The sequence below is a fragment of the Corythoichthys intestinalis genome, chromosome 1 (genome assembly GCF_030265065.1).
Source record: "Corythoichthys intestinalis isolate RoL2023-P3 chromosome 1, ASM3026506v1, whole genome shotgun sequence".
In the NCBI taxonomy this organism is placed as follows: domain Eukaryota; kingdom Metazoa; phylum Chordata; class Actinopteri; order Syngnathiformes; family Syngnathidae; genus Corythoichthys; species Corythoichthys intestinalis.
The window spans coordinates 73,822,319-73,845,434 of NC_080395.1; the positions used below are offsets into that span (position 1 = coordinate 73,822,319).

Consider the following 23,116-nt stretch of genomic DNA (forward strand, 5'->3'; position numbering starts at 1 on the left):
GCTTTAAATCCACATCTGTAGAGATGCTCTGCTAAGTGAATTGTAATGGTTCCATTTATATAACGCCTTTGTACCTTCTAGGTACTCATACCGCTTTTACATTGCTACCCCATTTACCCATTCACACAGTGCTAATGGTGGATACTTCTCAGTAAAGTAAGTAGCTTTCAATGATAACACAGTATGAGGAGCAATTTCCAGGTTCTTTATCCTGTGCACTTCTAAATTTAGAATTTTCTGATGGTTGGATTCAAGGGCGTACGTTTGGTCTCAATCTTGGTAGGGAAGACATAACTGCATAACCTGAATGTACACTTTTTGCTTGGGACAGGACATTAATGTAACCAAACAGATTGGGTGAACAGGGGTCATGGCTACATTTCTCACGAATATGAATCTAATTAATTGATAGGCAAATGATCAATGCAAAAATAAATCTGTATTGACTTATACTAACACTGCAAATTTACAACGTCTTAATCTGTTCATTTTTCTTAAACCTAGTCGAATAATTTTCTCCATCTGTTTTGAGTGTTAAAGACTAGTTCATAGATTAAGACGTCAGATTATTCAATTTAAAAAAGGTAAATATGACTATTTGTTCTCATTAAGCTCATACATTTAAAAGTGGTCATTTTCCACCTAAATCCAGAAAAATGTTCTTTCAAATAATGTTTTGAACGATATCTATTTTTGAATTAAGAACATTCTGACAAAGCTTTTTTTTTTCTTAAAGATTAAATATACTACATTTTGGTCTAAATGAATACATGAATATAACTGGGGGGAAAAAAAGCTTCTTAGCGTATAAAAAAAAAAAAAAATGAAGCCTTCCTTCAGGTAAAACAATACTGCTTTTGTCCACAAGCACAGCCAAACTTAACAAAAAATGAAAGCTTCTTTGGGCTATTTTAAGGTCACATAAATAAAATAAAAATGAAAATTGGGGAGAAGGGGGTAAACCTTGGTCCACTACATTTCTCATAGTTTAATTGACGCTAAAAGTAGAAAACATACAGGAGGATATTTCTCTCAAAGCAGCTTCCTATTCGAGTTCGGGAAATTCACACAGATTAATGTTATGCTATCTGATGCAGGTCGGACAGCGGGTCGAAAAACATCGATTTAGGCATCAAATATGGATCTGGCGAATGGATAAACTGAAGCTTTTCCACATAACGCCTTTTATGCAACGCATCAAGTGAGTTTACGGCATCCGAAAGCACCGGGTCTTCCATGAAATGTATTATAAATTGCTCGATCAATTGAGACCATTGATAATACAGACACAAAATGACGGACAAGGGGGCGGAACCATACAGCGAGCACGTGATTTTGTGACGTCGGTGGGTAGGGTCTATACAGCCTTGCTTGTGCTTGGAAGTACTCGCGCCCACCCGCGGCAACATTAAAAAAAGAGTGCCTTTTTTATTATTTTTTTTTTTCTGGTTTATTTTTTATTGAACAATACAAACATACAAATACCAAATAATACATAACAACTAGTTCACATAGAATATAACCACCTCAACATATTTACATCATAAGACATAAAAATAGTAAAAAATAGTAAATAAATAAATTAAAACAATAATTCAAGAGGAAATTAATCAAGTACTAAACAATTTTGCATGAGCTTCTATAGCAGACTTGCATTTTCAAAGAGTGTCGTAACCCTCATAAAAATGAACGGAAGTGACGTACAGCGTGCGCTACGCATTGCAGTGCGTGGAGCGGTTTTTGGTCACGTGGACCAATAGGAGGCGAGTCCTGTTGCCGTGGTTTCAGGTAAACACACAAGATGGCGTCGACCGCGTGCGAAGTTGACCAAAAGACAAGAAATCCTCATTTTAAAGTAACTCAAGAGGGATCGAAACGATGCTATATGCATCTGTCATCTGTTCAGGATGAAGACGTGCAGGAATTTTCACACAAACGGTGGGAAACCTACCGAGCCTGCCTCAGACAATGGCTTTCTCTACAGGGTCCGTCGAAGGACGTTGCTGAAAAACATAAACATTGTGTCGACGTGGATTTTGACAATGCTCCCAAGGACGCGGGTTTCCATAAAACATGCTACATACGGTTTATTTGTAAAAGGCGTTTAAGTTTGGCCGAGAAAAAACGCGAGACTGCAGCCTCGGATCAATCAGCCCCGTCGGACAGTATGGCCGACGCCAAAGCCTCGACATCAATCTCAACTGAGCCTCCACGGAAGAAATTTCGCTCCAGGACAGGTTTGCCAATGCCTTCAGCTGGCTATGTTCTTCCACCGCTGTGCATTATTTGCAAAAAAGTGGAAAAACTAATTACTATGAAAGGCAAACGACAGAGGGACAAACTTTCACAAGCAAAGACATTGACTGCAGGTAAGCCCTTGCCTGGCACGGCCAGACTGTTCTCCCTGTATTTTTCAATCACTGTGAGAATAGTCTGGGACCCAGCCCATTAAAGACTTCTCGAGCACGGACAAAATCAACCTTCCAATCAGATTCGTTTATTTGCGTGACGTGTTCTTAACGAGCAACGTCACTCTTCCGCGTCAGAAGTCGTCTCCACAACAACACAGAAGGCGAACAGGAGAGCCGAGAATATGTTCCAATCCACGGTAAAATCAGTTTTAATTTACCAAAAACACATCGACACGAGTCATTGACAACAGACTGTCTCGCGTTAGTCATGTTGAATAAACCCCGCTCTCCTCGTATGTTTACTTCCGCGCGCAAGTCCCTCGTCCTACCCTCGTCGCTTTACAAACGTCACATCCGCCCGTCGCTGATTGGTCCACTCCGCTGTCTGTGTGCTGTGGCTTGCTCTGCCCTTGAAATTGTATCCGCTGAATGGTGGCCAGTAGTGATGGTGAGATGAAGCCTCAGGAGGCATTGCTCCACTTGAGCCAATTGGTTCGAGAAAGGGTTCATTTCTCGGAGCTTCATGTGTCCACGGAACCACGTACTGGCTAAGTATATAACCACAGTCATTTGTCTCCCAACCACATAAGTGATTCGTTGATTTTTGTGTGTGTGTCTGTTGAGAAGATATTATTTAGCAAAATACTGCCTGACCAAATCCTCGATGAGCATGGATTATCACATAAGTATATATATTTTTTCTTCAGCTTTCTTTTCTTTGTTTTCCAGTCAAATAATCTTCAGCAATGGGATCAAACTCATAACATGAGTGACCATAATGTATGGGGGGGGCAGTACCCCCTGAATCAAAAAGAAAAAAAAAGGACCTATACATATGAAACAAAAACGCACACACAGACATAAACAGTATCTCACAGTCATAAAAATATATTAAATGGCTATGTCTCCTGTTGGTCAGCAGTGCCAAGCAGCTCCCCAAAATCAACGTACAACAAATTATACATATAAACATATGAAATTTTGGGTCCAGTAAGAGGAGTGGCCACATACACTCACAGTCATACGTCAGTCATGAAGTAAAACCTACAACATTTTTTTTAATGTAGTGTTTGTGTGTGTGTGTGAAAATAATTCCATAAATGACATTATTATATATTTTTTTCTGAAAATAACATGTGCGTATGTAGCCGGTGTTGCATGGATGCGCGACGCAATCCGCCCCCGTTGCCCTGGATAGGACTCGACCCCACCGCGCACGACGCATCCAGCACAGCATGCGGATGCTCTGACCACCAAGCCAGAAGCCAACGTACTGTGCACTGGTACACGTAATCACGGAGAGAACAGTAAACGTGTTTGTGTAGCATGAAAAAGGGTAGTAATTGAGTAATTTGGACATTGATGTAGCTACAGCAACGTGGGTATTTTCATTTTGTTAAATTAAAAACAATAATTTTTCCACAGAGAGGAAGTCCTATTTCTTCCTCTATCAACTACTGTACCCTTCTCTCAACTCACTTAACTTTTCACTCTCCAACCCACCTCCAAACTATCCAAACTCTCACCTGATCGCAACTCTCCTTCAAACACGCACATTTTGAATGCAACCAGAGGTTTTGATAAACTGTAGCAAGCTGTCAAACCGCGCAGCAAATCTAAAGCACTGCCTGAAGCAATCACGTGTTACGGCAGCGAGGCTTCGGATGTCATCATTTTCAGAACCTCCCCTAAATGAAGCGAGCCTCGGCACGCGCTTCACGGAAAAGTCCCTTCATTACTCGACACGCGCTTCGAAGGCTCGGCGCACGTCGTGACATCACTAGTGGCCAGACTCAATAGCTGGAACAGCGGTGAGTCGAGAGGGTGAGTCTGGTGTACCAGGTTAGGTAAGCCCCACACGCTTTTTGTTGTCAATAATAATGGGTGTTGGGGGGCTTCTGGTCAGATCCAGGGTTGAAAGTGGCTTGAATTTCTTGCCGGTATTCTGCCAGACCAACATACTTGTGTTAACTCCTGGAAGCGCCTATATATATTTATATATATATGCTTGGAAGTTGAATTTTTTGAACAGCGTCCAGCTTCAAAGCCCCAGTTTTTCTTTAAAGTGCGTACGACTATAGTAGACTATAATAGCATTATTATATAAATTAGAATCATATTTTGAGACCATTCGACTATATACAACAATTTGGCAAAGCGCAGATGACGAGAAATTAGTCTTTTAATCCCCCGTGTAGCCACGCCTACCATTATAGGGCTCTAGCGTCCCCAACAGGAAGATGACGTCGGCAGGGTCATGGTTTCATCTAATTCAGAATTCAACCCATTGAGGTGGAATTATTCAGAACGAGGAAAATGCGCCGAAGAGAGCCGCATAATGTCATTGTTTCAGTCTCTCTACTCCAATATTTTTTTTACAGGATATTCTTTTTATCCAAGTATTTTCCCCCCAATTGCTAAATAAATGGTATGGTCATGACAAATAACAGTCATGTGCTAAATGGAATATGAAATAATAAAAATGCATTAATTCAGTACGACATTACAAAATTACCCCATAATGGTCAAAACTGTCGACTTCACCTTTACCGTCGCACCTCCCGAACGATATTTTATGCCACGGTAGTTAGTCAGGCTTTTGTCATTTCCCTGCCCCGGCTTCGGAGAATGTAAACAAACCAAGAGGTATGACAGCTAACCGACATGCTAACCCGAACCGAGTGACATCTCAAAAGTCTTATTTTCGCTTTTCGATGCGAAAAATCACACAAAACTAGCTCGGATCAATTCACACGGCGGTAGGGTTGACGATTGTTTTCGCCGATCGGCAACCCGCCCGGAAGCGAGCAAGTTACAGCTCGTTCCCCTGCTACGGACAGGAGAGCTCGCCGGGGAAGCAGCTTAAGAGTACCGCCGGACAAACCGGCCGACGTCGGAGGAGCGCGTAGCTGCCACATGGTCAACATGAGTATGGTGTAAAATAATGCTTTACTACACGGCGAAGACGTAAACAGAGAGTGGCGTGCAGTTGTTGTGCAGCTAACATGGCAGGATGTGTCTGAGGAGAACCTTTCTACATCTTTGTCCATGATCAAACGTAGGTAAATAGCCTTTTATTTCAACAAAGTTTGTAGTGTTTGATGGGGTTTAAAATTTGACAGAACATCGGGCACACAAAGAGGGCAATAATCCAAGTATAGAGGGGGGGTGCAAACAAGCCGCCGGTCGTCGGCCGAGTGGCATTTTTGGTGGACAATCAGCTACCAAATGCAAACCACCTCCGTGTTAAAACGTGTGCCATGATCCCAGTATTTGACATAATGCAAAATTCGATGTTTACTCACTTCCTTGTAAGTCCAGTGATCCTACAGTAGTGGGGCTTGTTTTGGCCGATATCCACGGTGAACGTGAACCTTTTGAAACCCAAAAAGGCTCTCACGCCTCTCCCTGGGGCAGCAACAATTTTCTGCAGCCATTTGGCTGGTGTGATGCGAAAAATAAAGGAATTAATCCGCAAATCGGCCAAATCCGCAGTCCATCTGCATGCTATAAAGCAATGCTGTATTGTGAGATGCTGACCCGGGTGACGTCACATTCTCATTCATCCTAAACCGGAGACTGAAGCCTTTAAGGAGCATGAAACATCGTGTGAAATATGAAATAAACATGCTTTTTGGTGTCATACGCACTTTAAATCGAAACCAGCAGCAGATTAAGGATTTGGCTAGCAGCTTTAACCTAAACGATCCACCTAAAATATCGCATTTTGGTCCGTGCACTTCGTTGATCGTCAGTGAACAAAAGTCTAACAATCTGTACAGTCTGTGTTAACATGGGGAGTAATTTGATACGCCGGCCACTTGAGTGACCAAAATGAGGCGAAATTACAAATAATATTACATTTTTCAGAAGGTTTTACTGTGATTTTGTTGTTACAAGGAAATACTGTAAGTTAATTTTCATCTATTTAGGTTATATATTATGAGCTAATCGCACATATAAACACAAATTGTATGCCATTTTTTAAATTGTAGCTATTGATCACAATAAAACGTTTGGACAACATGATTCAATTTCTTGCTTTATTTAAGACAGTTGGTGCATGTGCTAAACAGGTTAATAAATCACAATTCATAAATTACAAAAGTATTAAAGAAGGTGGAGCATAAGTCGAGCCTTTTATCATCAATGTAGAATGCACGTAGTCTCGATATATGTCATTGTCCATCAACATATGTGTTGTTGTGAGGCACATGAAGTTGTCTTCCCTTGCCTAACAGCGTTTTGCACCTGTAAACAAACGAACAAAAAACGTGTAACACTTGAATATTTGCATTTAGGGTAAAAAGTTAATGTATGACTTGTAGCAGATGAGTGTTTTCCATTTCTTTATTGTTGAAGCTCAAGCAAAGCTAATGATGTCTCAGCGGTGACGCAACACACAGAATTGTAGTCAAATTGAACATAATTGTATCGGTTATTGTACCTGTTATTGCTTTGTGGTGCCACTGTCTTGGTTCCACATCTGCCTTCATGAACACAAAATTCCCATATTCTTGTATTAGGATACATTAAACTAGATGCTTTGGAGCTTTTCAGGTCCCTGATTGCGTTTCCATCCACTGCCATTAAATCAATAAAATACAAAACTATTTTGGTTGTGGCGACTCAAGGCCGAGTTATGCTTCTGCGGTGGACCTGCGCCATCAAAGCAGACCCGATTTACGACCCTCCGCCGTAGCCTTCCGTGCACTTCAAGAAAATGTTGACTTGTGCGGCATCGGCGCATGGTGACGTGGCGCAAATGGACTGTGATTGGTCCGCTAAGACTGTTGTTTCCAGTTCAGTGCAAAATCACCGCCATTTTGAGACATTGTTTTGCTACACGCGAATATGGACCAAGCCGACGAGAGTATCATCGAAGAGCAAGTCATTATAAAGATTGCCAAATGGCAAGGTCAGTGATTGTACAAAAAAAAAAGACCACTGTGACGTGTGTGGTCAGAAGCGAATGGCCAAAAACTGCCAGCTTTTTATCACTTTATGTCATAGTTTGTGTTGGTGCACTTCATTATATATATATATATATATATATAAACTCCGAAAAACACAACAAGTACACCTTTCACTGTGCTCTCATTTTAATCTGTTTGAGCGGGGCATTTGTGCATTAATTGCTTCAAATATTTTAACGTGATTAATTAAAAAAATTAATTACCGCGCGTTAACGCGATAATTTTGACAGCCCTAATATATATCCTAATATATATATATATATATAATTTTTTTAATTAATCAGCCCTAATTTATAAATATATATATATATAAGTATGGTTGTTGTAAAGAATGTACATATTATGTTAGTAAGCGAAATGTTATATTTTTTGCATGAGACGCTTTTTATGTTTAGTGAACCGTGACGTTAGTAAAGCGACGAGGGCAGGACGATATATATGTATGTATGTATGTATATATATATATATATATATATTAGGGCTGTCAAACGATTAAAATTTTTAATCGAGTTAATTACAGCTTAAAAATTAATTAATCGTAATTAATCGCAATTAATCGCAATTCAAACCATCTATAAAATATGCCATATTTTTCTGTAAATTATTGTTGGAATGGAAAGATAAGACAAGATGGATATATACATTCAACATACGGTACATAAGGACTGTATTTGTTTATTATAACAATAAATCAACAAGATGGCATTAACATTATTAACATTCTGTTAAAGTGATCCATGGATAGAAAGACTTGTAGTTCTTAAAAGATGAATATTAGTACAAGTTATAGAAATGTTATATTAAAACGCCTCTTAATGTTTTCGTTTTAATGAAATTTGTAAAATTTTCAATCAAAAAATAAACTAGTAGCCCTATTCTGTCCTCAATGTGTGTGAGTACACAAATTGACAGATAGCGAACATAAGTTCCAAAAAGAAATCAGACGGTGTGGCAAAGTTGCATGGGCTTTACTGAAGTCATCTCTTTTTGACAGGAGCACGTTTCTTGTATTTTTGTAAAACTGAAAATAACAAGGCAATGTGTCAATAACTTGCATAAATCACAAAATAACATAAAATGTACACACACGTGTCCATTTGAGCAGTAGCACTAGCCAATTAGCTCACAAGCATCTAACAATGTAACTGCATTTCACCATATATGTGAACAAATTCAAATACACATCATCAATAACTATCTAATGCTCATGAATATAAACAAAGGAGGAATATAACTCACAAGCGATGCATGTATTAGACACTAACAGTGTGATGGGGCTATGAGTACTGCCACTGAATACTGGATGCGGACATTAGCTGGTCTGAATAGCACTGTCTATTAGTGTGAGTTCGCGTCGACATATAATCACGTCAGAAAAGCGCGCCGAAACCCAAATAATCAGCTGCGCTGAATCGCCAGCAGAGGGCGACATTACGCCACATAACATATGCAAGTCACACCCAAGCGCCAGCAGAGGGCGGAAAAACTCCATAAAACACAATTAACAAGTTGGCCTTTCACTGTACTGACATTTAAATCTGTCTGAGCGGGCCTAGTGCGTTAATTGCGTCAAATATTTTAACGTGATTAATTAAAAAAATTAATTAACGCCCAGGGCTGTCAAAATTATCGCGTTAACGGGCGTTAATTAATTTTTTAAATTAATCACGTTAAAATATTTGACGCAATTAACGCTCATGTCCCGCTCAGACAGTATTCTGCCTTTTGGTAAGTTTTACAGCAAGGCTTTTTGTTCTAACAGCGAACTCTTGTGGTCGCTTTGCGACATGGTTTATTGTTTTCTTGCCAGTGCAATATGGCTGCACGACGTCTCGGGCTGACGCCTACGTTGTAATGTTGTGCTTACATGATCCTTGGACAAGATTTGTCCGTAAGTATGGTTGTTGTAAAGAATGTACATATTATGTTAGTATGCGAAATGTTATATTTTTTGCATGAGACGCTTTTTGTTTATGTTTAGTGAACCTGTATAGCGTGCTAAGCTAACGTTGCTAATGCAATGCTTGTGTACTTTTTTTTTTTTGTAGTTTTACGACGGTCTAAAAAGGACAATGGTTTGAGGCCATTTTATTAATAAATCAGATGAAAACGGAAGAAGTCTGATTATTAAGGCGTCGTTCACTAGCTGTCTAGCTTTGGAAAAAGTAGACGCTTCGGAGTGAGGACAGCATAGACAGATTTAAATGACAGTAGAGTGAAATGCCCACTACAGTCCTTATGTACCGTATGTTGAATGTATATATCCATCTTGTGTCTTACCTTTCCATTCCAACAAATTATTTTACAGAATATATATATAATTTACAGAAAAATATGGCATATTTTATAGATGGTTTGAATTGCGATTAATTGCGATTAATTAATTTTTAAGCTGTAATTAACTCAATTAAAAATTTTAATCGTTTGACAGCCCTAATATATATATATATATATATTATATACATATATACAGTGCCTTGCAAAAGTATTCGGCCCCCTTGAATCTTGCAACCTTTCGCCACATTTCAGGCTTCAAACATAAAGATATGAAATTTTATTTTTTTGTCAAGAATCAACAACAAGTGGGACACAATCGTGAAGTGGAACAACATTTATTGGATAATTTAAACTTTTTTAACAAATAAAAAACTGAAAAGTGGGGCGTGCAATATTATTCGGCCCCTTTACTTTCAGTGCAGCAAACTCACTCCAGAAGTTCAGTGAGAATCTCTGAATGATCCAATATTGTCCTAAATGACCGATGAAGATAAATAGTATCCACCTGTGTGTAATCAAGTCTCCGTATAAATGCACCTGCTCTGTGATAGTCTCAGGGTTCTGTTTAAAGTGCAGAGAGCATTATGAAAACCAAGGAATACACCAGGCAGGTCCGAGATACTGTTGTGGGGAAGTTTTAAGCCGGATTTGGATACAAAAAGGTTTCCCAAGCTTTAAACATCTCAAGGAGCACTGTGCAAGCCATCATATTGAAATGGAAGGAGCATCAGACCACTGCAAATCTACCAAGACCCGGCCATCCTTCCAAACTTTCTTCTCAAACAAGGAGAAAACTGATCAGAGATGCAGCCAAGAGGCCCATGATCACTCTGGATGAACTGCAGAGATCTACAGCTGAGGTGGGAGAGTCTGTCCATAGGACAACAATCAGTCGTACACTGCACAAATCTGGCCTTTATGGAAGAGTGGTATCCATAAAAAGTCTCCTTTAAAGTTTGCCACAAGCCACCTGGGAGACACACCAAACATGTGGAAGAAGGTGCTCTGGTCAGATGAAACCAAAATTGAACTTTTTGGCCACAATGCAAAACGATATGTTTGGCGTAAAAGCAACACAGCTCATCACCCTGAACACACCATCCCCACTGTCAAACATGGTGGTGGCAGCATCATGGTTTGGGCCTGCTTTTCTTCAGCAGGGACAGGGAAGATGGATGCAGCCAAATACAGGAACATTCTGGAAGAAAATTTGTTGGTATCTGCACAAGACCTGAGACTGGGACGGAGATTTATCTTCCAACAGGACAACGATCCAAAACATAAAGCCAAATCTACAATGGAATGGTTCAAAAATAAACGTATCCAGGTGTTAGAATGGCCAAGTCAAAGTCCAGACCTGAATCCAATCGAGAATCTGTGGAAAGAGCTGAAGACTGCTGTTCACAAACACTCTCCATCAAACCTCACTGAGCTCGAGTTGTTTTGCTAGGAAGAATGGGCAAGAATGTCAGTCTCTCGATGTGCAAAACTGATAGAAACATACCCCAAGCGACTTGCAGCTGTAATTGGAGCAAAAGGTGGCGCTACAAAGTATTAACGCAAGGGGGCCGAATAATATTGCACGCCCAGCTTTTCAGTTTTTGTTAAAAAAGTTTAAATTATCCAATAAATTTTGTTCCACTTCACGATTGTGTCCCACTTGTTGTTGATTCTTGACAAAAAATTAAAATTTTATATCTTTGTTTGAAGCCTGAAATGTGGCGAAAGGTTGCAAGGTTCAAGGGGGCCGAATACTTTTGCAAGGCACTGTATATAAATATATATATGTATATATATATATATATATAATATATATATATATATATATATATATATATATATAATATATATATATATACACATATGTTTGCTGTGTGTCTGTGACTTATTTACATGTCACACTTCAAGTACACGAAGAATAAAAAACAGGTTTGGTGTGAAAAGAGTTGTTTTAATGTTTAATTTTCAACAAGACAATTCATACACTTGATACATCATCACTGATTAAGAGTGCCTCGGTGCTTTTATGAAAACGTGTTTACCATCGAGGCTTCCAACGCAGTTTGGGAAGTAGGACACGGGCAAAAAATCGGAAACAACGCTGGACAACGCAGCTTGCTGGCTTCTACCGCAACCGTCTTCTGCGTCACCTGCACGTCAACATTTGTATTGTAAGCCCCGGTTCGGGGAAAAAGTAGAGGAGTCGATGATGGCTTTCCCCACTTTAGTGTGGCAACAATAAAATAAACAATTCAATTGACAAAAGAATAGCGGGTTGCCGCAACATGCAACCGCTAACGTTCGCGTTCTCCCGTTTTTTCCACTCGCTTCCCGCTATGTCACGGCTCCCCAATCTGATCGCCTCTTAAAGGACCGGAGTTACGGACATCACAGTATGAACAACATTTGCTGTTCATGGACCCGCGCTTAGTTACGGACATTACAGTATGAACAACATTTGTTGTTCAAGGACCCGCGCCTAGTTATGGACATTACAGTATGAACAGCATTTGTTGTTCAATGTTGATGAACTGAAGATCCACATTCAAGCGTTCCATTTCCGTTGGCGTTGCTGTGTAACCAGAAAAAAAACTAGAGGAAGTTGACAAGAGTCTCCCCAAACCGTACAAACAAAACACCACACACCTCTAGTGGCTTGGCGGTGAATTACAGAGCAACGCGTTTCCTTGCTGCAGAACTATCGAATGCTCATTGACGCCGTAGTAGCCACGCCGTCACTGCTCTGCAGAAGCATAACTCAGGTTTTAGCCATTTCTTCATGCTGTCCTCCCATGTCGTGATAATGGCAGATGGATGCAGCATTTCCAAATTGTCTTTTTGGGGGGATTTTGATGAGCTCCACTGTTGTTTTGGTAGAGAAAGTGTAAAATGGAAGTCGCGAGCAGGAACGCGGAAGTACTTCGGGAACTTGTCTATAGAGAAGAAAGAGAGAAGGTGGGGCTGCTAATAAGAGCTGAATGCAGGGCTTTTTAGGTCAGCCCATATTAATGGCTGCGCAAGAGAGTGAGAGGTCTTTTATGGTCATCATGGCAAAAGAAACTTTCTCACTGTTACTTACACCACCCCCTCAGCCCCACACATACATTTAGCATTACGGTGTACAATACTGATTTTGTCTATTTATTTTATTAAAGGCCTGTTGCAGAAGGCTGCTGAGCTGAAGGAGGATACCAGTGTACTTTTGCACATCAAAGAAAAAGACTGTGTGGCCTTGGGGGTTCGGTACCACAGGACCTGTTACGCACAGTACACAAAGTTTTTGTCAAGGCCTACGGAAACAAGTACTACACCCAGAGATAAAGCGTGAGTTATTACAATGCATTAACATTTTATGACACATTGTACATTTCAAAATGAGGCAAGGACAAATAACAGTCGATAGTTTTTTTTTATCTATAGTTTCACAACCTATTTGATAATTTTATTCAGGAATAATTGGCGGAATAGACTAGCTTAGAATACTTTGAATTTGACGATTATGTAAATATGACATGGATGAAACAGTTCACACAGGGTTTATGTGTGTGTGTGTTTTTCAGAACTAAAACACCCTTTACTGACAGCTACAATTTGTTTTGTGAGACCGTCATCCGTCAAAAGATTATAGTTGATCAAGAAGTGCTGCGAATGGACAAGCTTCAGAAGACATTCGTGGACATAGTGAAGAATCAAGAGGGTCTTGATGCTTCAGAATACAGGTAATCAAAATATGTGTCTTATGGATTTGTGAACAAAAAAGTAAATACTACGAGGTTAATTGTTATTAACTTATTCTCACAAAAAAGGGTATGCACATATTTTATTTCACACTTTAACACCTGGGCCTATTTTGACTGAATTTGCATTCCTTTGATGTTGCCGTTATATTTCAAAGAAAAAAATGTTCTGAATGGCCTGGTTTCAATCCCTTTTTTTCAGGACACAATAACCTTTATGTACTCTAAACTGTTGTTTTCTTCACTGACCAATTCTAATCCATATTTTTGACCCAAAAAGACAAAAAAAAACCAAAACAAATTTTTTTTGTCAAAATTTGTAACATAGACTTCATAATGTATTGAAGGGACACGGGGCGCGGGGCCATTAAATAGGGGGTCTGCATTGTTGGCGAGGCCATCAAAGCTGACCAACCGAGTGGAATCACCGACAAAGAGCTTTTTTCGTTGAACATTCTTGTGAATTAATCCTTAAATCACTTAATTCTTTATAGATATGGACAGTGTTGGGAGTAACGCCGTTATTAATAACGTGTTACGTAACGGCATTATTTTTTCAGTAACGGGGTAATCTAACTAATTACTTTTTCCGCCGTTACAATGCCGTTACCGTTACTGACGGTCAAAAGTGGTGCGGTACTTACTTACTGAATAAATTGAAGAAACTACCAGCCGTGTCGAGTCGACTCTCTGCTCTGTTGATTTGTCATCCAAGACTTGGGGTGCATTCAGGTTCGAGAATAGCGCACGTACTTCTGACTCCAAGCTGTTTGTCCCTGCTCATTCAATTAGACAATGCTTTCCAAAGTTTGGTAACGTTTCTGTGTTTGCTACACCTGATACTAGCCTCGTTCCCATCTCCCACTGTCAGCCAGCAATAATTCTGCTTCCATCTTGAGGACGGCAGACGCTTTGAAGGTGACGTGAATTGTCGGGAAACGAGCCTAACTGAGGTAGCCCCTCGAGAGATGCGATGGAAGTGATTGTGATTGGTTGAGGGTTAGAGTCATGTGTCGTGGTAAGCCAATCAGAGCCGGTGATTTCACAAGCAAACAGGAACAGCGCGTACGGCAAACACACTTACGCAAAACAGATGCACAGGGTCGGGATGGCAGAGCATTCAGAAGAAAAATTGTCCTTTAAGAGGTGGAGATATAGACACTATTTCAAGTTTGTCGAAATTAAAGGAAAGAACCTGCATGTAATGTGTAATTTATGTCCCGGGGCAAAGCTTTTGTCAACATCTGTGGTAAGCACCTAACAAGTTAACTACCTGTCTGTTCTTCTCTATTCCACTGACTCGAATACTGCTCAGAAAATTTCAAATTCTTTACATACAACAAGTTCTTTTTAAAGTAACGGAAATAGTTACTTTCCCTGGTAACTAGTTACTTTTACTATAGAGTAATTCAGTTACTAACTCAGTTACTTTTTGGAAGAAGTAGTGAGTAATGTAACTAATTACTTTTTGAAAGTAACGTGCCCAACACTGTATATAGACCTAAAACAGTCTTGATTGTTGGTTAAAAGAAATAAAAACGTGCAGTTAGCATTTATTTTACGTAAATATGTTGAAGTACAATGCTAGTCTGTAGTAAATGTAGCTAGCGGCAGCCTGATGTAAACAAAGCTTTTCCGGTGAAAATTCTTCAATGTCAGTTTTTGCCAATATCGTTCTGCCCGAATATATATAGTGGAAAACGCAGACACTTGCAACCCTCTTTAAAATAAAGTGCTTTATTTTAAGCCAAAACGACTGTTGTGTTTGATAAAACAATATGTCTATATGCTGCCATAGCAGATTCATGGCGCATTAAGCCCCGGACCTATTTTTAATTTGTCTGTTTTACCCTGAAAACCCCCGTTTATAGATGTCGCGCAACCGCTTTTGTTTCAACCCAGCCATAAAAACGAAGGCAATTATATTTACTGTATATATATATATATATATACACTGTATATATTTATATATATATATATACAGTGCCTTGCAAAAGTATTCGGCCCCCTTCAACCTTGCAACCTTTCGCCACATTTCAGGCTTCAAACATAAAAATGCAAAATTTTAATTTTTTGTCAAGAATCAACAACAAGTGGGACACAATCGTGAAGTGGAACAAAATTTATTGGATAATTTAAACTTTTTTAACAAATAAAAAACTGAAAAGTGGGGCGTGCAATATTATTCGGCCCCCTTGCGTTAATACTTTGCAGCGCCACCTTTTGCTCCAATTACAGCTGCAAGTCGCTTGGGGTAATTTTTGTATCAGTTTTGCACATCGAGAGACTGACATTCTTGCCCATTCTTCCTTGCAAAACAGCTCGAGCTCAGTGAGGTTGGATGGAGAGTGTTTGTGAACAGCAGTCTTCAGCTCTTTCCACAGATTCTCGATTGGATTCAGGTCTGGACTTTGACTTGGCCATTCTAACACCTGGATATGTTTATTTTTTAACCATTCCATTGTAGATTTGGCTTTATGTTTTGGATCATTGTCCTGTTGGAAGATAAATCTCCGTCCCAGTCTCAGGTCTTGTGCAGATACCAACAGGTTTTCTTCCAGAATGTTCCTGTATTTGGCTGCATCTATCTTCCCATCAATTTTAACCATCTTCCCTGTCCCTGCTGATGAAAAGCAGGCCCAAACCATGATGCTGCCACCACCATGTTTGTCAATATGATGGCTTGCACAGTGCTCCTTGAGATGTTTAAAGCTTGGGAAATCTTTATGTATCCAAATCCGGCTTTAAACTTCTCCACAACAGTATCTCGGACCTGCCTGGTGTGTTCCTTGGTTTTCATAATGCTCTCTGCACTTTAAACAGAACCCTGAGACTATCACAGAGCAGGTGCATTTATACGGAGACTTGATTACACACAGGTGGATTCTATTTATCATCATCGGTCATTTAGGACAACATTGGATCATTCAGAGATCCTCACTGAACTTCTGGAGTGAGTTTGCTGCACTGAAAGTAAAGGGGCCGAATAATATTGCACGCCCCACTTTTCAGTTTTTTATTTGTTAAAAAAGTTTAAATTATCCAATAAATGTTGTTCCACTTCACGATTGTGTCCCACTTGTTGTTGATTCTTGACAAAAAAATTAAATTTCATATCTTTATGTTTGAAGCCTGAAATGTGGCGAAAGGTTGCAAGATTCAAGGGGGCCGAATATACAGTGGTATGAAAAAGTGAATGAATCTGTATCTTTTGGAATTTCTCACATTTCTGCATAAAATCACTGTCAAATGTGATATGATCTTTGGCAAAATCACACAGATGAAAAAACAGTGTCTGCTTTAACTAAAATCACCCATTACCCATACAATCACCCAAAACATTTACAGGTTATCATATTTTAATGAAGATAGTATGCAAACAATGACAGAAGGGGGAAAATAAGTAAGTGAAACATCGCATTTAATATTTTTTGGCACCCCCCTTTGGCAGCAATAATTTCAACCAGACGCTTCCTGTAGCTGCAGATCAGTCTGGCACATCGATTAGGACTAATCTTGGCCCATTCTTCTCTACAAAACTACTATAGTTCAGTCAGATTCCTAGGATGTCTGGCGTGGATCGCTTTCTATAGGTCATGCCATAGCATCTCAATGGGGTTCAAGTCTGGACTTTGCCACTCTAGAACGCATATTTTGTTCATCTGAAACCTTCTAAAGTTGATTTACTTCTGTGTTTTGGATCATTGTCCTATTGCAGCATCCATCCCCTTTTAAGCTTCAACTGTCTGACAGACGGCCTCAGGTTTTCCTACAAAACATCCTGATAAACTTTTGAATTCATTCTTCCATTAATGATTGCAACTTGTCCAGGCCCTGAGGTAGCAAAACAGCCCCAAATCATGATGCTCTCTCCCCCATGCTTCACGGTGGGGATGAGGTGTTGATGTTGGTGAGCTGTTCCATATTTCCTCCACACATGACGTTGCGTGTTAGTCCCAAACAATTAAACTTTGGTTTCATCAGTCCACAAAATATTTTGCCAAAACTTCTGTGGAGTGTCTAAGTGCCTTTTTTGCGAACATTAAATGAGCAACAATGTTTTTTTAAACAGCAGTGGAGTCTCTGTGGAGTCCTCCCATGAACACCATTCTTGGCCATAGTTTTACATATAGTTGATGTGTGCACATACAGTAGATATTGGACTGTGCCAGTGATTTCTATCTTTAGCGGACACTCTCAAATTCTTTTTTTTACCCCTCTGAGTATTCTGCGCTGAACTCTGGATGTCACCTTTGGTGGACAGCTGCTCCTTGGAAGAGAAGCAACAGTGCCAAACGTTCTCCATTTGTAGACAACTTCTCTGACTGTCGATTGATGAACATCCAGAATTTTAGAGATGGTTTTGTAACCTTTACCAGCTTTATACAAATCAACAATCCGTGATCGGAGGTCTTCAGACAGCTCTTTTGACTGAACCATAATGCACATCAGACAATGCTTCTCATCAAGACAATTCTTACCAGGTGTGTCTTTTATAGTGGGCATGGCAGCTTTAAACCACTCATCAGTGATTGGGCACACACCTGACTTAAATTGTTTGGTTAAAATTGGTTTCATTATGTCTTTAAGTCTCCTGAGGCAGAGGGTTCATTTACTCATTGACTCACAGACACTCGAAGGCGAAGGACGCATTGGATTTGTCATGCCTGAAGGGAAGTAAATAAATAAATAAACTTATTTTCCCCCCTTATGTCATTGTTTGAATGCTATCCTCATTGAAATATGAAAACCTATAAATGTTTGGATGGTTTTAGTTAAAGCAGACACTGCGCACTCATCTGTGTGATTTTGACAAAGATCAGATCACATCACATTTGATGATTTCATGCAGAAATGTAAGAAATCTCGAACACACACATCTATATAATATATATTTGAAAAGATATTTGATAAGATATGATTGAAAAGATTGATTTTGAAAAAAAAAAAATCAAATGTAACATTTGAAAAAAAAAAAAAACTTTTAAAAAATATTAACTAGTTCACCTTGAACAGGACACAGGGTTACGTGTCACTTCTCACTCGCCGACTCATCTGAAGAAAACAACAACAAATCTGGCCCATCCTCTTCCTTGAGTTGATGAAATAATGCATTTTCTTGCGCTAAATTTAGTTTTCGAAATTCGAATCATTCCATACATTTCAAAGTTGCACGCTACCTCGCCTCCCTTTCCTTAGGTGGCGCCTCGCTCGGCATGTTCACATTACGTCCATCCTTCGTGACCTCACAATGGCTACTGCGATATGTAGTTTTTCGTGGTGCTTTCGGTTTTGAAAAAGCACAATAAATATGGACATAAACACATGGTCCATGCAGCGTTTTTATGTTGACTTATGAAGGAAATAAAAATATAAATCTCATTTGACATTACCTCCCATTTTACTTGGTCGATTCACTTCAAGTAAGAACAGCCGTGGACCTCAACTTCCGCACTTTCAAATGAGACCAAGCATAGACTTCATAACCTATTGACATGACACGGGAAACGGGGCCGATTCGTAGGGGGCCTATTCTCAAAAACTTCCAATTCAAATATTTACAAAACCAAAGCTGCTACCGACTTAAAACCAAAACAGGCACCTACCTTATCTATATATGAGTCTCCATGAGCAACGGCATATATAAGTATAACACAACTTAAAAGGGCTATAAATGTCAGATTTTACACTGGATGCACAAAAATCACCAAATGCAGAGATAATCACCTATATTTTCAGGAGGTGTCTGACCAAAATAGCAACTTAATTTTTTTTCTTTTATTTACTTTTAAGTTACTTTTAAGTTTTCAACAGCTAATGAATCACTCAATTTAACATCAGAAATGTAATACTGGAGGAAAACATGCAGACTCAATCATAAATAATAAGTAAATAGATAATTAATACATTCTATATACAATCACAACTTATGATAGAATAGAATATCCCTTTATTGTCATTATACACTATATGCTATTAGCGAATGAAGCTAGCGGCCGCCTGGCGTAAACAAAGCTTTTCTGGCGAAAATTTTTGTGAATAAATGCTTAAATCTCCGAATTCTTCATAGATATGGACGTAAAACTGTCCTGATTCTTGGTTAAAAGCAAAGAAAACCGTACAGTTTTACGTTTATTTTACATATATTGACGAAGTACCATGCTACTATGTTAGCGAAGAGGCTAACGGCCATCTGGCGTAAAAGGAGCTTTTCTGGCGAAAATGCTTAAATCTCCGAATTCTACATCGATATGTACGTAAAACAGTCTCGATTCTTGGTTAAAAGCAAAGAAACCGTACAGTTAGCGTTTATTTTACGTATATTGAAGCTTGTGTTTCTTCTTTTAAATTACCGTTAAATACACAAGCTTGACGCTAACTTAACGGGAGCTATTTTTTCACCGAAGATTTGGCTAGCTGTGGCAGTGCTCAACACAAGCTGCAACAAACGGCAGTAACTTTGTTATACCGCAAAATATGAAAAGGATTAAAACCATTACCCACCAGATTCAATATGCTGACAAATGCATTCATTTAAAAAATATTGGGAGTGAGACCTCACCTCGTCCAGCGAACGTGAATTTGTGCTTAGGGCAAAATCATCTGTCGCAATTAGCGATCTTTGATGCTATCATTTTTCCCCACTTCAAGCTTGTTCCTCACTCAGCGGCTGTGAGACTAAAATTAAAACCTCGACGAAGTTGCTCTCCTAGCTGAGCCTAGGCTAACATTCGTCTTTGTAAGTTTTTAATTAGTTTTTATATTGAATTTGAAAGGAAAATGTGTTTTGTTTTTGGCGAACTTGTTCATGGTGCTCATCTGTTGAGCTACTCACACATGGAAAAATACAACGTTTTAAATGTATTCATTTTGTATATTTCAGTTACCACGATTTGAGAGCTCAATAAATTGAAGAAAAGTACGTCTTGTGTTTTGTTTTTGGGTTTGCTGGAATAGCATCACTGACACACACCGCAACAAACGGGGGAAGGGGTGAGCGCTCCCGGCGCGACACTTTTGGCTGTATTTTTGACACACGAAAAATAATAGCGAATCCCGTACTACGGTGTGACAGATCATTTTAGTGGTTTTGAAACCGTGACGTTTTCATAACATGGTAAACCATGACACTGGTAACCGGCACATGCCTACTCCCGACCCCCCCCCCCCCCCCCCCCGCTTAAAAAGTTTCTCCTCGGATCTACACAATTCACGTAGGTTACCCTTTTTAACTTCAAAATGGCGAATTTCGCCGAAAGGTGAGAGATTTTCATGCCTGAAAAAAGAAAATTCCTGCGAATAAATACTTTAATCACGCATGCATGGTACTAAAAATATAATATTTACCTTGAGTCCTCAAAAAAAATCCCTCCTGAGACAATCCTTCCTGTTTGTATGCGGTACCGCTTTCGTAGTTAAATCCAATCGTAAGTAAATCCAAGCTTAAATCCAACATGAGTGTGTGCTGTCTTCGGCTATAACTAAAAGAAGCTCGTCCCTCTCTGATAAGGCGTCGCGCAAAGAATGACGAAGTGTCAGGTCAATAGATTTTTGAAGTCTATGGACCAAGCCAACCAGCGGCATTTGGGTGATGTAATTACAGTGTGACTAGGCTTCAAAGATGATAAGCGTAAATGTCTCACCGCTGACACGTCCGGTGTTACAGGGTTGAACACCCATGTGCATGCACATACACATACTCATCTTTGCCTATATTTTTTGTGTTTCAGGCGGGATTTACTGAAGAGACGGCTGACACGTGACTTCCCACAGCTCACTTTCCACCGCCCTGCAAAGAGAAACATCTGTGAACTTGTTTTTGTTGAGACACTGTCAGCTGACAGACTATTACAAAAGATACCTATGCAGTCAAGTACATTTACTGAGGCCACTGAAGTAACTGAAGCTGAAAGCGAAACTGATAGTGACAGCGAACAAATGGCCAGCATAACATTCGGACAGAATACTAGTGAAATTCAGGACCGATACCGATTATTAATAGTAAGAGGGGCCGATAACCAAATTTTGGAGCCAAGATTCATTTGCCGTAAAAGTGTAAAAATTGTTGTAAAAAAATGAATAATACCAACACTGTATCACATTCTGCTGCTGGTTAGTTTGTATTTTGTTGCAAAGCTGGTTGTCGGCATCCAATGTCGGCTCATCAACACGACATTTAAGCACGGGTGATCTAAGAGATGGCTGCTGAGATATTGTCTTGCTGATCGCTATGTGACATCTCGTACTATAGTCTCGTTACATTTTCTCGTTGCTTCCCTGCCGTGGGTTTTTTGTTCGTGTGCTGCTCGTTTGTAAACCTCTACCTTGTGCAGGTATTTGAGTGTTTTATTTTATTTATTTTTTTGGGCTCTCTGCCCATTGTCTTATTTTACCCTTGAGTTTGCATTGTTGAGCCCCTTCAACCTGCTGTCATGGACCCCTTTAGTTGTTTCTACTTTTCCGCAATCGCGTGTTGTTTTTTTGTTTGTAATTAATAAACCCTTGTACGCATCCCCAGCTTGATGTCTGCTTCGAGGTCCAGCTTTGTTTCCGCATTTGCGGAGGCTAACAAACTGCACTTCATACAAATGCCTAAAACTTGTTTATTGAACGCCTCTGCCGCTTGTGTGGGGTGGTGTGGTTCAGAGGTAGTAGTCATTTCCCAACTCAGAGGCTGTGGGTTCGATTCTCCGCCCAGATGACCTCGTCTAAGTATCCTTGGGCAAGATACTAAACCCCACGTTGCTCCTGGTGCCGTGTTACCAGTAGGTAGACGAGGACATGGTTTCCCCTACCTATAAAAGATTGTGGCGCACCGCCAAGCCAAAATAACAGCCGTTCACGCCTTGCAAAAGAGATGTTTTGTTGTTGTTGTTTTAAGCAGAAATGTGAAGTAATTTCATAACATGCCAAATAGGGTCGTAATTAAAGTAATTAAACATTGTCCAACAAATAAAGCATGAAAAAATAATTTATATGTTGTATATTTGACAAAATAATCGCGTTTCTGAAGTTCGAGCCTGAAAGGGGACGAACCCGGAAGTGATACATCACACCGGGAACAGCGATGGCAGCTCCATACATACGGCCGCCATACAAAGCCTTTCAAACAATGATTCAAACAGCAATATAAGCGATAGATCGAGCGCAACGGAGGAGATCGAAGTTTTTGAAGAGTTGGAGGAAGAGGAGGTTGGAATTTTATGTTGGACCTAACATGTATTAGCCAGACGCTAATCAGGATGCAAACAATGTGCCTAGACTACCTGACATGGAATGGATACAAGACCCATCGAGATTACAAGATTGGTAAGATATAGGCTGTTATTATTTTCATGATTTGAAGATGTTTTTATGTTTATTTTATGTTTTTGTCTATCTGATGACATTGTTAAAAAAAAAAAAAAAAACGACTTCATGTTCATTTTGGCAGATCCAGCGGCTCTCGTGCATATAAAATAATAATATAAAAACGTTGGGGGAAAAGAAGGAGATGAGTCGTTGATGGCTTTCTCCACTTTATTGTGGCAACAATAAGAAAACAAAATAATAGCGGACTGCCGCCACATTCGACCGCAAAGTTTTGCTTCTCGCTGATCTCCTCCTCGCCTCCTACTACTCCAGCGTCTCTTAAACAGATCGTGCATTGTGTCTTGTGATGAGCTTTTTGTTTACAAATGTACGGTGGCCCTGAAGTGCAAAACACAACGGCAAA

General features: G+C 39.6%; 2 protein-coding genes across 2 annotated transcripts in view; one reads left to right on the plus strand and one right to left on the minus strand.

Moving 5' to 3' along the window:
* The first annotated feature begins 1,784 nt into the window (after positions 1–1,784).
* Positions 1,785–21,918, plus strand: LOC130921360 (uncharacterized). Its single transcript, XM_057845153.1, has 4 exons — positions 1,785–2,369; positions 12,820–12,988; positions 13,225–13,383; positions 21,132–21,918. The coding sequence occupies exons 1-4, from the start codon at positions 1,802–1,804 to the stop codon at positions 21,478–21,480; spliced, it is 1,245 nt and encodes a 414-aa protein (XP_057701136.1). The 5' UTR covers positions 1,785–1,801; the 3' UTR covers positions 21,481–21,918.
* Positions 20,589–23,116, minus strand: part of LOC130921351 (gastrula zinc finger protein XlCGF52.1-like) — a 31,012-nt gene continuing 28,484 nt past the window's right edge. Inside the window, exon 4 of the transcript XR_009064337.1 lies at positions 20,589–21,190. The gene's annotated coding sequence lies outside the window, so the exon portion shown is untranslated. The remainder of the gene's footprint in view (positions 21,191–23,116) is intronic.

Coding starts and splice junctions, on each gene's coding strand:
- LOC130921360 (XM_057845153.1), top strand. CDS start 1,802: ATGGCGTCGACCGCGTGCGAAGTTGACCAAAAGACAAGAAATCCTCAT. Junction 2,370..12,819: donor AGCAAAGACATTGACTGCAG/GTAAGCCCTTGC, acceptor ATTTTATTAAAG/GCCTGTTGCAGAAGGCTGCT. Junction 13,384..21,131: donor CTTGATGCTTCAGAATACAG/GTAATCAAAATA, acceptor TTTGTGTTTCAG/GCGGGATTTACTGAAGAGAC.